General features: G+C 46.4%; 1 protein-coding gene across 1 annotated transcript in view; it reads right to left on the reverse strand.

The window, feature by feature from the left end:
- The window catches only part of adamts3 (ADAM metallopeptidase with thrombospondin type 1 motif, 3), a 98,444-nt gene that overhangs the window by 13,839 nt on the left and 68,096 nt on the right, over positions 1–16,509 (reverse strand). The window contains 6 exon segments of the mRNA XM_062381265.1: positions 3,431–3,511; positions 7,075–7,198; positions 8,085–8,218; positions 9,086–9,261; positions 11,160–11,305; positions 12,053–12,166. Coding sequence (XP_062237249.1) covers positions 3,431–3,511; positions 7,075–7,198; positions 8,085–8,218; positions 9,086–9,261; positions 11,160–11,305; positions 12,053–12,166 — 775 coding nt within the window.

The raw sequence follows: 16,509 nt of genomic DNA on the forward strand, positions 1-16,509 counted from the left end.
AATAGGGAAAATGAGTAACAATTAAAAGATGCTCTTTCATAACAACTCTTGTTCCTGTGTCACAAACTGAGTCTGCGTTCTGCTGAGTGACAGCTGAGAACCATGAATCACCGGCTGGATTATCAGACTGATGGGATTCAGGACTTTAGATTCTGATCTTTAATCAATGTTGATTTCAAGCTCGTGTGAGATTTGTGGCAACTTGTTGACCGTTGAAATATTAAATTGTCATTTTAAGACAATCTGCTGCTACTTAGTTGATTTGTTAGTTTACAACATGTGAGAAACTGTGGATATAAATTTGACATCACACAGATCCTTCATTCATTTCTCTCTTTTGGTTCAACAGTTGCATCAAGGTCTCATCCTGAATCTGGGCTCATCACTAGTGGAGACCTATCATCACACAAACAGTGTTTTGTCTTCTGTCCTCTTGTTACTCAGCAGCGTGTCTTTCAGTTCAGGAGCAGGAACGATTGATTTAAGGCTCAGATCTGGAAAAGCTTGCACTCAAGGTGCTGCTTGAGCTCAGATCTGCTTCTGTCAACACAACACTTGAGAGAGGAGCTGAACGGGGGGGGGGGGGGGGGGGGGGGGGGCAGGGTTCTGAGTGGGAGCTTCATAAAGTCTGTCCTGCTCTCTAACTCTAAAGGCCAGGGTCTTAAATAAACAGAGGAAAATCTGGAAGAGCCTTTAATTCCCTGAACACCTGAACCCTGACTTTATCTTAACACCAGACTCATGTCGGGTTTTAACCTCATGAATATAAATAAGAAAACAGAGTGTGTACTAAGCTGAAAACACTACTGAGAGAAATGCAGAACTAACAGCAGCAAACTAACGATGGAAGCAGAAGTCAGGGAATCCTTTTCACTGGGATCCATCAGCTTCACGCCAGACTGTGAAACGACAGCAGCTGAACTACTGAGGCCACGAGTCAAAGCCCTTTTCAAGCGGAAGATGCTGAAGAGTTTCTCCAGGGGAGAAGCTTCACGGCAGATGTGAAGACGAGATGTTTACAGAAGCTGCTAAACGGACTTCTGTCCCCTTCCTGCAGAGGAGAGAGATCTGCCTCGCTCCCGGCTTCAGGCTGAGATCACAATGAGAGGCATCACATCTGGAAGGTGTGTTGAGGTTTTGGTGTGTGGAAGCACAGAGCCACAGAAGAGTCACGGTCACACTGACCCTCTCACTTAGCTCCTCATCCCCGGCCTCTGCAGCTGAATGGAAGCTGCAGGGTTGATCTCTCAGGGGGGGGCGGGATCAGCACTCATGTCCTTGTAATGGAGACGTAAGAGCTGAGTTCAGACCTGCACTGAAGTCTGGACTTTCCCCTGAGAGGTTACGTGAGCATAAAGAGTCAGTGTGGAATCTCCTGCTGCTTCTTCTTTACAGAAACACACACTGCAGAAAAATCACTCTGTTGAGTTCATGGTGGTTTGCTTCTTTCCCTCCCTGACAACTGAGGACGTATTTTAATTCAGCTTTTCCTAAAAACCGAACCTGAACATCAAAACTAATTCATTCCTCCACTGGGATTCTGTTTTGAGGTTTGTGCTGCAGACATCTGACGTCCTGAAAAGATAGGGTTTGTTCTTTTTTGCATTTTTCTTCCGACTCAAAGGTTTAACAGAGAAAATTCATCAGTTTTGATTAAACAACATTAAATGTTTAAGGTTAATACTGTTAATATTCAGTGATCACAGAAACAGATCCAGTATGGAGTCTCAGGTGAGATTCGTGATTGATTCTCTCCGGCTGATTATAATCCCCCCCCCCCGGCACCGACCTCTCTTCTGTAATCAGCAGAGGTCAACACCTCAGAACGAGGCTTTGAAACATCTCCCTGAATGTTTGATTCATGCATCGTGTATAAAAATGGATGGAGAGTGTCATATTAATAAGTGGGTGGATTAACGAACGGCGTCTCATATAGATCCATCTCCACCTCTTGTTATTCTGCTATAGGGGGAAAGTGTCTCTCTGGTTTGATCGTGTTTCTTTAACCAATCATGAGCCTCTCTAGTGGAGCGAGGCCCAGGAAACAGGGATAAGAACCGTCTCATTAAAATTTCATTACAACGGTTAATTAACGAGATAGAAGGACGTCGACTGTGATTCAAACTTTTCAGGGTAAAAGTTTCTGTTTTGTCGGTGGCTGTTCTGTCCTGCTTTGGGACGACAGGTGTAAATTTGCATACTTGCTGACTCCAGCATATTTAATATTTTATACTAATGTTCAATAATGAGTTCTGTCCCTAGGAAACAAATAAAAGAAGACAGAAATAAAGTTAACGTCTTACTTTGTCTAAAAAAAGAGGTTAAAAGTTCAGATGAAGCAACTCGGAGCTGAGACTTCATCATCATCACTTTATTGTGAAATCCTCTGAGCCTGGAACTCAGGTCCATCCGATCCTCAGAGAACGGTTCTGATCCTCGGGAGTTTTCACTCTGAACTACTGAGGATCTCACAGCAGCTACGTGGGTGTACACGTGTGTTTTTCGACCATTTCTCTTTTTGATGAAAGAACTGCTCTCATGTTGTGTATTTTCTTTAAGTTCTTCACGTTATGTCTTTGAAAGAGTGTAACACTGATTATCTGCCCGTGTTGTGTTGGAGACGTTGGACTTTCAGCTTCTCGCCTCTCGTCTCTTTAACCCTTGAGGACACGAGCATCAGACAAGAGACTAAAGAGTAAATGTTAATCGTGCTGATCTCTTTGAATAACGTGAGATCTAAACGAGGACTTCATCACGCTGTGTGGCGCCTTCTGAATCCATTACAAACCATTTCATTGAACTGAATTATCAAACCGAATGATGGATTGAATATAATAATTGAATTAACTGCTTGAGTCATTTCCCAGTCATGAAACATGGATGATGCCGGATCAGAGCTTTGCTGCTTCACCTCGTCAGAATTTTATCTCTTTGGATCAAATGAGCAATTTGAAGATATGAAGACTCACGCTGGGATATTGTGAAGGTCATTTTTCACAGTTTATTTTATATTATCGACTTATAAAGGACTTATTATCAATTAAACGAGAAGGGTTTATTCCAATCCAAACACCAGAGTGTTCTTTCTCTCTTTATTAGAGACTGAGGTCTTACAGAAACGTTCTCTCCTCTGACTCTGTGCTTCCACTCTAGATGTTCTGTTTTGAATATGAAGATACTTTCATTTATTCCATGTTCCATCGAAATGTGAAACTCCACCTCATCACATAAATCCAGATACATCTCCAGGTTAGACTGAAGTGATGGTTAATGAATGATCTGAGAGGATTCATCTCGTCAGCCTGGAGAGTGACATGGACTAAACTGTGTAAAGTCTGTTATTTATGATGTGACACTACAGCTTAGGAGATATTTGTCCAGGAATCCTCCGGTGTAACCACATGTGTTGGTGTCGTGAAGTCACACTTACCAAGAAGCTGAGGGGAGGCCTCACTTTCTTGGATGATCACATGTCTAGCTCCAGGAGGAATGAGAAACATCTTAAGGTAGCCTTTGCCAAGTGTTGTAGGAGCAGCAGAAGCAGGGGGGGGGTTAGAGAAGATAAGACAGAGACAGGTAAGTTCAGCAGGTACAGAAATAAACCGTGTGTTTGCAGAGGTGGACATCTCGCGTCTTCCAGAAGCTGCGTTCACTTTGCTCTACGGAGATGTTGGAGGGAGCTTGAGAGGAACAGGAGAAGACACCTCTCTCTTCTTATTGAAACAGAAGTGAGAGGTTTGTTTTGATCCACCTGCCGTTCACAGTGTTGATGTGAGGACGGGATGAAAACAAGAAGAGAACCCTCAGGCGTGTTTCAGTAGGTGTTCAGTCTACAGGGGCAGCAGAGTCGCCTTCTGTCACGGATGTCCACCACTTACAAACCTCTGGAGACTCACCCAGCACGTTCCTAGAGTCCTCGCTCTCATTTAAAAACACATTTCGAGCTCCTTTGGGCAAAGAGAAGGCTCCTCTGGTCTTCCCTTCAAAATAAAATGAATAAGTTAGTCTCACAGTTCTCCAGTTCCCTCTCTCTCTCTTCCTCCCTGCAGATCTGTCACCTAAGATGGAGGCATAGCTCATCAAGGAGGAGGAGGAGGAGGAGGAGGAAGAGGCAAACTGTTGGAAGAGAGCACTTGAATAATCACCAGCACTGAACCGCAGCCATGCAAAATATGCCTTAGATGTGAGGGGGGGCAGGTCCGACCCACCGGGACTCCTGACGCTGATGCTAACGCCGCCGCCACTAAACGTGATTATGAATTCAACTAGCACGCTGTCAAAGGGCCGCGGCGAGGGGGCAGAGCGGCGAGCACCGCTGCCTCTACAGTTAATCACAGACGTCCTGCGATGGCAGAAGATGCCCCCCCCCCCCCCCCCGGAGACAACGCGCTCTGATGGCGGCAACTTCAGAAACAACAGGCGCTGGAACGATATGGCAATTTGAGCTTGATTTGCGGCCTGATAGAAAACGCTGCTCTCAGGCTGGATGTGTAAATGGCCCCTCGAGCGAAGGGGCTCGTCTGGGTTCAACCAATCAGCTGCTAGACGAGCGACCACCTCCTAGATGTCCTCCCACAGTCTGCAGGGTTCTTCACCGTGACACTCGGATCTGAACAGAGACGTCTTTAAAGTTAGTTTGTTAGGCTGCTGAAGCTCGAGAGACACACACTCACATGAAGCGACCACACACAGGTGTTTGTACACACACAGTTCTGAGAGACGTGGCTACACAACGAGCCGCTGAGAGTCACTACACGATTCAGACCTAAACAGACACTTCATTAGTAACAAGGAGCCGAGGAGACGTGGGCTCGTCTCACTCAGGTCTCTACGTGTCTACAGCGTTAGGCGGCCTTCTGCACTACAAGCTGCACACACAGGGACTCAGTGGAGCTGGATACTTGCATATTGGGTTTTCCAACAAAGGGGTTTCTTTTTGGGCTCTCTTGCTTAACTGTTTGCCTGTTAAAGAAAGATGGTGGGAGGGGGGGGGGGTTAAAGGAGAGCGAGAGGAGACGACCACAGTTTCAACAGAGAACGTCCTGAGATGGTTTCGATGAAGCAATCGCGTCGGAGCTCCTAGAAATCCCATCTTGATATTTCTACGAAGCCCTCGATCATTCCCCCCCCCCCCCCCCCCCCCCCCTCGGCTGAAGATTGGATGATAAATGATTCATGAGAGATGAAGCTTCGTTCAGATCTGAGGAGGCACCAGGAAAAAAACCTCCCAGAGAATGTGAGGCCACTCGTTAGTGAGGCCGTCCAAGCTGGTGGTTAACAAAAAAACAAATCCACCACTTCACTCACACTCATCATGCTTCCCCCCCCCCCCGCACACAGGAGGAGTTTTGTACTGGACCAGTTTAAAGTGCACGTGTATGAGAGTGCATGTGGGAGATTACCTGAGAGGGCGGGGCTTTAATTAGTGAAGTTTGGATAAAGTGTTAGCACCAGGGAGTGAACCAACAATATTTGATTAAAACAACAAACCACATAAATAAATAAGTGAAAGTTTATCTCAATCATTTGTCTGCTCGTGAGGAAAGTGATGAATCTCAATGACCTCCTGCTCCCCCCCTCAGACTCGTTCATTATCTGAGGACTCAGATCAGCAGTTTCATTAACTCCTCCACGAGCCACATGCCAGTAGGGCCGCTTTATCCATCTAGAAAAATAATAATAATAATATTCAGGACTATTAATTCTTCTTATTACTCAATACATCGCACCTGCAGTTATTTATGGCCACAGCTGCACATTTTCTCAAATTAAATCTGTCGTCAACCTTTTCCCAATTTCAATTACAGATATGAAATTATGTCTAAAAACTGAAACAAACCCCCATCACACAACCAGCTGAAATAATAATGAACCACACAACTTCAAAAACAAGCAGTTTTCAAATGAAAAGCTGTAAAGATGAAGCCTCAGGGCTTTAAAAACTGAGTGCACGTTCCATAGTGCACGGTGCCGATGCATTCAATACATTAGTTCCACTTCTGCTAGTTGAACAGAGGAAAGAACAGGTCGACCTCTTGCTCCTTTTAGAATCCAGGGTTAAATCATGGCAGCTTGTGTTATAATGGAAGGTTCACCAGGTTAAAAGGAAGAACGCCTCTCTGCAGAGTGAAGTGCATTAGCAGTACTTGTGTGTGTGTGTTTGTGTGTGTGTGTGTGTGTGTTATGCAAATGATTTTAAAGGATTAATCATTTTAATTTCAGCTGTGAAAACCTACAATGGTCTGAAATTAGCCAAAACTAACTAAGCTGCTAATGTCAGAGTGTGAGGAGCCGTTCTCTTGAACCTGTTTGTGTGTTTCTGTGACCACAAAGACCCCAAACACTCATAAACAGTATTATTACACAACTCTGTACCAACTGCATCCCAACATAAGTGTGAGAAAGTCTCACATTTCCAGAATCAAGGATAAATCTCCGAGCTAAACTCAAAACCTGCTCAGAGGAAGTTTGCAGTGTGGAATGAGAGCACAAACAAAACGGTACAAATCATCTGCAGCCTTGAGCCTTTTGCAACTGCTGGTGCATTAATATTAATATCGCTCCTTATTCAGTGTTCTATTAAGCCTAATCATAAAAAGCCATTTGCTGCGTCCACCTCCTGTAGACAAATGATCAGCAGCATCTTGTCTCAGTGGTCAGGACCCCCTCGTGGCCCTGATGCTGTGAAGATGAATCACCCGCTCATGTTAGCTGGGTTAGCGCTCAAAGTGTATTCTAATGACCATGGGTTTAAACATAAGCCACTTTGCTGTTTGAATCAAAGCTGTAAGGATCGAATGCTTTCATTAACGTGAAGGACGGCACTTCACATTTAATTACCTTCAAATGAAAAGCACGTTTTTCAATGCAAGACATTCAACCCCAAGATATTTACAATGCTTGTCTCCACCTGAGATGAAAACAAGGAGAGAAGTTCATCATTCAGTCATAGAGGAGAGTTTGGAACATGCAGGTCGGACACTGGGACAAATCAGTCATGGAAACATGTCGATTCTCTCTAGATGCTTTCTGTGGGTGGATGCTGTGGTCCTGGTGGTTTCAGTGGATTCTTACCGGCTTTCTTCGGCGTCCTGGTGAAGGATCCTTTGACCGTGCGGCAGTGGGAGTTGTCTCCACCACAAACACCACATCTGTCCTCCACCTTGATTGAGCCAATTTCTCTGTCGCAGCCGACTTTCTGCAGAACGGAGACGAAGAGAGAAGAGAGGGGAACCTGACTTTCTGATGATTTGAAGAGAGTCAACCACACAACTTCAAAAACATGCAGTTTTTCAAATAGAAGGATATTTGTGTGAAATCATTGAGAGATGTAAACTATTGGTAATATCTAATCTCCAGAGCCCACACAGCAGAAGACCCACTCGAGACAGACACACACTTGGTTTTCTTCTCAGTGGTGATTCTGGAAACTTGGACACTCACAGAAACTCTTGAGGTCAAAGGTAAAGTCAGAACAGTTCATCACTTGCCACTGGAGACAAAGGGCTCATTGGGTTTTGCTCACGTACCAATCACTGCTAAATGAAAGTTAATCTAGATTGTAAAGAGCCGGATTATCCTCTAGTGTGTGTCAGTAAATAAAGGCCATAGAAATAATTTGACTGATGGATTGAGTGTGCGTGGACGTTTTAGGTGATTCATTCCCTTTTTTGTGCAAAGGATGAATTCCCTCGTTCTTCATCTACCAATGTTTTGTATTTCATATATATTTAGATGATGGATTTCACACTGTGTTACTCATGGTATCCAGAGCGTCGCCCTGAGCGGCTGCAGCGCGGCTGTGTGTTGCTGCTCTGACTCGGGGGGGGGGGGGATGAGGTCACACTGTCAGAAATGTTTTAACGAAGCAGCTTTATGAGACTCCTGCTCCTTACACAGCAGTGGGGAGCTGGGGGGGGGGGCGAGACCGGTGCTGACCCAGCGCTTCAGAAACATCACAGCCTGTAATTTAACAACGTGCCTCCAAGCTTTCAGAATCTGAACCAGCCCGTGGACACTCACACGCTTAATTATCTCCAATGCAGCTGTTAATCTGGTGAGAGACGAGTAAAGGAAGCACTCACCACACATTCTCCACGCACACAGATACTGTAGGCGTCCTTATAGGAGCAGCGTGTCCCATCATGCACCAGCTGCTTCATGTACGCCACGTCCGCGCTCTCCTTGGACTGACAGTACAAGTGGCACCGCTTGTTGGCTGCAGGGGAGAACAGACGATTGTTTTAATGGGTTCAGGAAACAACCTGGAACATGGACGAGAACAAGCAGGACCTGAAAGCTCTGCTGCCGGGGCCGAGAGAAACCAACACAACCTTCAAACTGATGGACACACGGGCGCTTGGCTGACAAACCATCACGACAGGTAAATAAAAGGCACCACACAGTTCGTGCAGCTGAACGTCATCGACTCAAAGTGTTAATATGATAAAAGTGAGTTTGTTCACATTGACCCTCTTAACTTTAACTGTTTGAATTTAGAAGAGAAAGAACCAAACGTTTGTTCTATGACCCCTGAATAAAACAACTTTCTCCTGAACGTTGGAGCTTATTGTCATATTGTCAGAGAAAGATCCTCTGCGCCCACAGACCACCGGGCTCCAGGCTGCTGTCGCGTCCCCCTGCAGGTTCTCAGCAGGACCTCTGACTTCTGTATCTTCACATGAGTGACTTTCAGAACCCAGACCAATTTAGCTGCACCACGTGGCAACAGCTCCGTGGAGCGAGGCCCGATAAAAGCACCGTCTGATAAAGAGCGGAGCTGCAAATGGGATCCGAGCTCAGCGTCTGCACAGAACAGATCCATCACCTTCTATCAAAAAGGCTCATTTATAGATTTAAACTCTCTACACTGGAACAGAGATGGAGAGAATCAGGCAAAAGGAAAATAATTCAAGAGACGGCAACGAAAAAACCAGACACACACTTGAAAAGACAAATTGTGAAGAGAAGACGGTGGAGAGTGTGAAAGTAGAAACACCCTGATCCTCTGTCAGCGTTCATTGCTGTTGTTTGGCACAAAGGGACAAGAAGCATCCACACGATGTGATCCAGGATCAGATCTTACTGTCCGGGTGCTCGTAGGGCAGCCAGTGGTGCTTGGCGTTCTGGAACTCGAAGTGGGAGTTGCGGAGCTGACACTGCTGAGCCCGGAAGTCCTCGAAGTGCTTGGGGCAGTCGTCGGTGTTACACAGCTGATACTCGTAGTTCACTCCGGGACAGTCCTGGCCCCCGTTGGACGGCCTGGAAGAGGGGGGGGGGGGGGGGGGGGTCGGACAAACATCAGAGGATCAGACAGTGAACGTTTCTATGTAACCAAGGACAGGAAGACACTTCAGCCCCGAGAGGCTCTTATGAAACCTGCTTGTGTCTCTGGATTCAAATAGAGAAGCAGCGTAATGATAATTGAGCATCGCTGCCAAAGAACATGAACATCACCTGATTCATCCACTTCTCTTCTATGGTGTATTCACGTTATTTATCTGAAGCCTCAAACCTTATGCATTACAATGAGCTTGTTAGATCAGATTCAACATGTGACCATGAGGGCTGTGAGTTCACTGCAGGTCGTGAAGCAGCTACACAATGTACTCAGTGAAGGCTGGGTAACGTTAACACATATTAATATTAATATGTGTGTGTATTGTGTTAACAGGGTCGACCTTGGGCGAGAATGAGAGTCTCTCCCAGAGAGAAGAGAAACTGACTCCGAGCTGAGACGTGGAGGTCAGGAGGTCACGGATCGGGGTCAGGAGGTCACGGATCAGAGGAGAGTGCTGAGACTGGGATGTTTCCATGACAACGCCTCTTGTTTCCCTGCTGGGTCGCTCTACGTTCTGATTGACATCCTGCTTTAAGTGGCTCAGGAACAAAAGGGCTACGCTGCACCTCTACTCTGCTCCTCTACTGCTCCTCTACTGCTCCTCTACGCTGCTGCTATCAGTGCTCCTCTACGCTGCCCCTCTACTGCCCCTCTACGCTGCTGCTCTCAGTGCTCCTTTACGCTGCTCCTCTACGCTGCTGCTATCAGTGCTCCTCTACTGCTCCTCTACTGCTCCTCTACTGCCCCTCTACGCTGCTCCTCTACTCTGCTCCTCTACGCTGCTCCTCTACGCTGCACCTCTACGCTGCTCCTCTACTCTGCTCCTCTACGCTGCTCCTCTACGCTGCTGCTATCAGTGCTCCTCTACTGCTCCTCTACTGCTCCTCTACGCTGCTGCTCTCAGTGCTCCTCTACTGCTCCTCTACTGCCCCTCTACGCTGCTCCTCTACGCTGCCCCTCTACTGCTCCTCTACGCTGCTCCTCTACCCTGCTCCTCTACGCTGCTCCTCTACCCTGCTGCTATCAGAGCTCCTCTACGCTGCTGCTCTCAGTGCTCCTTTACGCTGCTCCTCTACGCTGCTGCTATCAGTGCTCCTCTACTGCTCCTCTACTGCTCCTCTACGCTGCTGCTCTCAGTGCTCCTCTACGCTGCTGCTCTCAGTGCTCCTCTACGCTGCCCCTCTACTGCCCCTCTACGCTGCTCCTCTACGCTGCTCCTCTACGCTGCTGCTATCAGTGCTCCTCTATGCTGCCCCTCTACTGCCCCTCTACGCTGCTGCTCTCAGTGCTCCTTTACGCTGCTCCTCTACGCTGCTGCTATCAGTGCTCCTCTACTGCTCCTCTACTGCTCCTCTACGCTGCTGCTCTCAGTGCTCCTCTACGCTGCCCCTCTACTGCCCCTCTACGCTGCTCCTCTACGCTGCTCCTCTACGCTGCTGCTATCAGTGCTCCTCTATGCTGCTCCTCTACGCTGCTGCTATCAGTGCTCCTCTACTGCTCCTCTACTGCTCCTCTACGCTGCTGCTCTCAGTGCTCCTCTACGCTGCTCCTCTACGCTGCCCCTCTACTGCCCCTCTACGCTGCTCCAGGATGCCACTGTCTCACTCACTCCTGCAGTCAGATGCTGGCTCTGGATTGTGTGTCATGCAGGTGCCAGAGTTTTGACGAGGAAGAAGAATGACTTTGTTTATCAGAACAACACAAACTTTTCCAGAGTGGTTCCTTCTCTCATCACAGCCCATGATGGATTTCAAGTGTTCTGCAGGAATCATTCAACGTCAGATAAAGAAATATACTATAATATCTTATTCCTACTTACGCTGGGTTGGTGCAGAGACGGGTCCGGAATCGAACGCCGGTGCCGCAGGAGCGCGAGCAGGAGCCGTGCTTGCTCCAGGAGCCCCAGGCCCCGTCTTGCTTGACCTGATTTGGGTTTTTCCACATGCAGTGACCTTTGTAGCACCACTGCAGAGGAGCACAGGGGGGGAGGAGGAGGAAGAAGAGAGGTGAGCCAAACACAAAGCCTCCTCTCTGGATCCAGTGGATGATGATGATACTGGGAAAAAATGTGAAGAGACTACACGGCCAAGAGAGTGAGGAAGAGAGCGTCTATGGTGAGACGGTTATTCAAGCTTCGGGCAAGGGAATTTTAAATAAACTAAGATTAAATTACATAATAGAATGTTATTTCAGACAATAGTGTGCTTCCAAGTTTGTGTCAACAGTTAGGGGGGGGGGGGGGGGGGGCACTCCAGCTCCTTAAAGAACGCTTCCTTCCCCAGCCTGGTTGAGGGGCCTGCAGAGCTCTGACCTCAGGTGTGAATCTGAAACATGGACCCAGAGCCAGAGCTTCTCCCCCAGTGTCGGACATCACTGATGCATTGTGGGTCTGAACGGGAGCTGACTGCTGCAGCCAGGCGAATAGAAACCGTTCTCCTTCAGAGGAGGATTTTAAAAGCAGCAGATTCAGGATCAACTATCACATCTGTAGGTTTTATTGATGCTGACGGATGAAACACTGGGTTATGTAAACTGATTTTCAGGATTAATTACTAAAGATCATAGAAACTAAACCCAGGTGTTCACACCCTGGTGCATCCGGCGTCATCGATTCATTTCTCTGATTCTTATGCATTGCGGCTGTTGCTTTTCAGGGTGTCCACACACTTTTGTCCACTTGGCATTGTGTGTGTGTGTAACAGACAAACTCACTTTTCCGGGGTTGCACTCCGTCCCGTCGAGCGGCGGGCCCTTCTTGGTTTTGCAGAAGTACGGGTTGTCTGGGTGGCTGCACCACAGCTGCTTGCACGGGTCGAACGTGCGGAACTGAAACGCAGAACAGAGGAAGATAGAAAACAAGCTGAAGAGACCTCTTTAAACAACCTCCAGGAAACAGACGCAGATTTGTGTCAGTGCTTTAGGAATCTTTGCAGCAGTAAAGTTTTACACTATGCATATATTATCTTTAGTATTGTGGTTCACGAAGCTTTAAATGAGACGTATGATCGTTGTTTCAAGTTAATTCTCCAGACAGCCAGACACGTTCTACTACACAACAGATCTTTAACTTTTTTTTTGCGAGCAGATCTTTTCCATCTGCTCGCTGCCGTCCACAAAGTCGTTACCATCCACGTGGACAGTGAATCAATCAGCAGGGACATGTATATAAACCCAGCAGGATTAAACTCTCTGTTGGGAAATCAACACAGCAGTCCTAAGTATTTTGCAATGAGGTTGTTTATAACAATAATAGAATGTTCAGACCCATGAGATTCTTTCCATTAGAACCCAAAGAAGCTCCAGCTGCCAAAGTTACACTTAGTTAGTGTTTAACTCACAACGCTTCATTGTTATAGAAATGTTTTGTCCTGGTTGAACACAACACAAAACAACACAAAACAACAGCTTCTCTCACATCTGCAGTTAATCCACAACACAGCTGTTTGTTCTTCTGACTGAAACCAGGAGGCACCACTGAGCTACTTTCCCTGTTTGAATTGAAAATCTGCACAAAACGTTTATTTCACATCTGAATTTTTTCAGGAATCATCCTCACAACCTCTGATATTCCTGGACTGTGTTTACATCCTGACCCTTCATCCCAGTCTGGATGTATTTGAGGTTTCTGGTCATTGGACTGGAGGTGATCGAGCGGATGAAGACAGACCTGCTTTAATTAACCTGTGGTTCCTTCTGTAAGCGCCACTATTTACCTGAGCAGTGAAATATGAAACAATACTTATTTATTTTGAGTTGATAGAAGGGAAACAGTATTTAGACCCTGCAGAGATGAATGAACTGTGTGAACACGTCTGCTGCTGCAGCCGAGTGTCCGATGTGTTCAACCGCTCGGTCGAGGGGCTCCTTCTTCACCGAGGCACACGAGACACAATTAGATGGATTCAAGAACATGTTCTCAAACAAACAAAAAAAAAAGCACGTAACACAAATGGTCCACGGACTCAAACACCCCCACAAGCTGTAGCCCATTGAGAGGAATGGATTGTAGAGAGTTGTATCTGAACGGTGCTTCAGCTGCTCCTGAACACAAACCTCTGTTGTAGCTGTGTTTGTCTCAATCTGCTCGGAGCTCCACGTGAACTCTCCTCCTGATCGTGGTCAAACCTTCTGCTTCTGAGACTCTATTCTATTAACAGCTCACTGATACATGTTCCCATGTTATCAGTTCAGTCTCATCCACATGCTTTACATCTGTTTGACTCTGTGGCTTCTCGTGACGAGCTGATCTCTTTCCTTATCTTCTGAATGCACGTAGGGAGACAAGCAGGCCTCTTGTGCCTGGAGGTCACCGACTGAACGTAAAGAGCTCGTGAGCTGGTCTTGTGTGAGATGTTATCTACAGGGAGCCGTCTGAGCTCAGCAAGTTCATCTGGAGCTGGGTTTTAATAATAAACAACAAACCAGTGCTGCAATCATCATGTTGTGTGCATGGTCTGAATCCTCGTCCCTGAGAAGAGCATTCTCCAGGAGCATCTACCAGAGCTCTGACCTTCAACCCGACAACCCTCAGCCGACTCGCTTGATTGGACGCCTGCCTGCTCCCCCGCCTGACCTTCCTGGTAATGGGACCTGATCTCTGGACATGGGACTGGTGGGAAACTAATGGACTCTGATTCATTCTGCCACCTCATTCATTCATTCACTCCCTGAAACATGTCCTGTATTAAAAGACATGTCTCCAGTGCAGCTTTCATCTGAAGACCCAACACACACAAAGCGTTGACCAGGAAGAAGGTTAAACAGTCTTGTGTGTCTGACCTGCAGAGAGGTTCTTAGATCAGTGCACTGCCTCCTGCCATTGGTTTAATTTGCCCACACTCACAACATTCAAAGTGACTCATGTGATTTCCACTCGTGAAATGTGAACAGTCAGTTTGAGACACCGTGACTTCCTCTGTGATCTGCTGCTGCTCGTCTCTGACTCACAGGAAAACAGCAGAAACTGATATCAACATTATATAAAAGCAGAAGATTGATTTACTGACATAATGAATCTCTAAAATGTTAATCAAACAATGATATGAGATGTTTGTCCTGCTGTCAACGCTCATTTGTGAACAGTAAAGTCCAGATAAAGGCTGGACCCCCCCCCCCCACACACACACACACACACTGTGCTGACGTGCTCCAGAGTCTTGTTTTGCTCTGAGATCTTCACACTAATCCTCGGTTTCACCTCAAGCATGAATCAATCAGTTATTGATTCACGCTTCAGCTGTTAACAATACTTTGGACTGAACACGTGAAGATGCCTCAGGGTGAAGACGGCTGCTATCTGCTGAATATTGGATTATCAGCCACAAGGCAGAATAACAGAATGATGAATTCTCTTGGAAATCGAAGTCTCGTGTTAGCCGCCTGAATATTGAGAGCTGAATATTCTCTCTCTTTGTTTTATGCTTCACTAACTCCTATGGGAGATATATATGTATATGTGGCTCATAAACTGCGATAAGCTCCAGTGTGTGAGCCCGTCTGTCAGCCTGTGGTGTCGGAGCAGATAGTGTGATATCAGAGTGTTTCACTGGAAACAGCTGCTGCTGCGTCAGGAAACAAGTCCAATAAGAGCCGTGAGATCCGACCGTGAAACAGCAGGAGAACCAAAGAAATGTGCTGAGAGACACTGAAGCTAATGGTGATTATCCTCCGTGGGGTTTTAACCCTTTACAGAAAACTGAGCCATCTGTAGCAGAGCTCTTATAACATATTCAGGGTTCATACACATTTTGACCAATAGATTTCCATGACTTTTCCATGACTTATCAATAACTTTAAACCAAATTTCCATGAGCGAACATTATGTGACATCTCGGTGTATACGCGAAAAAGTGAGAAATGTAGTATTTAAACCAACAATGAGAATTCCAAGACATACAGTATACCTTAAAAGACACAAACCCAAGTACGCCTGCTTATATTTTGAGCGTATTTCTTTAAAAGCATATTCATTATTTAAAACTCATCGTAAAGGAACGACATGAATATAACAAATTTCCATGACTTTTCCAGGCCTTGAAAATACATTTTTAAATTCCATGACTTTTCCAGGTTTTCCATGACCCTGAATATTGGAAAAAGCAGCTTTGACTTGAAGATTTGTAATTATTCTTCCACCATTGGTGATGTCTCAGAATAAAGCATCTGCTAGAGTTTTACAAAAACCTTGAGCTGCCGAAGAGGGTCACTAAAGTTTATCATCTATTCATCTGTGTCATGAAAGATTCAAACAACTGACACGCAGGAGTAATTTGAGAAGTCGACAGACACCCGGAGTGATGACACTGACCCGGCCTCATTCTCCCCTGGCGAGGCCGGATCACCAGGGAAAATATGACCTTCAAGAGCAAATCCCTCTTTTACCTTCGTCCAGAGAACTTGGAGGGACGATGGGACATTCAGACGAGAGGGATCTGGGATTTCTTCTCATTGAGGGAGATCTGTGACGATTTTCAGGCGACTGGATTTGCTTTTGTTTCTTATATCATATCTCATCCAAGAGGCCTAGTGGGAGGTTTCAGGTTCTAAGCCTCTGCAGGTCTGAACCTGTGTGTCTGGCGCTGTGTGGTTTTAACAGGCAGCGGGTCGAATCCTCCCGGGGAAACCCTGTGAGGGCCGAGGAAGCCTCTTGGAAGAGAAGTGGAGAAACAAAGCAAAGCCAGTCTTTATCCACCTGCCTGTGTCACAGTGAATCTCCTGAAGGAAACAACTCGTGGATATTCCATGACTTTTCCAGGTTTTCCATGACCCTGAATATTGGAAAAAGCAGCTTTGACTTGAAGATTTGTAATTATTCTTCCACCATTGGTGATGCCTCAGAATAAAGCATCTGCTAGAGTTTTACAAAAACCTTGAGCTGCCGAAGAGGGTCACTAAAGTTTATCATCTATAGATCTGTGTCATGAAAGATTCAAACAACTGACACGCAGGAGTAATTTGAGAAGTCGACAGACACCCGGAGTGATGACACTGACCCGGCCTCATTCTCGCCTGGCGAGGCCGGATCACCAGGGAAGCACTGAAACTCAAAATGCCCTTAAAGATTTTTCAACCTTGATTTAAAGTCAAGATCTGAATCAGCAAGTGGAGATCTGAGTCAGAATCCCCCCCCCAGGTCCCTGCCGGTCCTTCAACGCTCACTCTGTCCACAA

This window comes from Platichthys flesus, chromosome 3 (genome assembly GCF_949316205.1).
Source record: "Platichthys flesus chromosome 3, fPlaFle2.1, whole genome shotgun sequence".
Lineage (NCBI taxonomy): Eukaryota > Metazoa > Chordata > Actinopteri > Pleuronectiformes > Pleuronectidae > Platichthys > Platichthys flesus.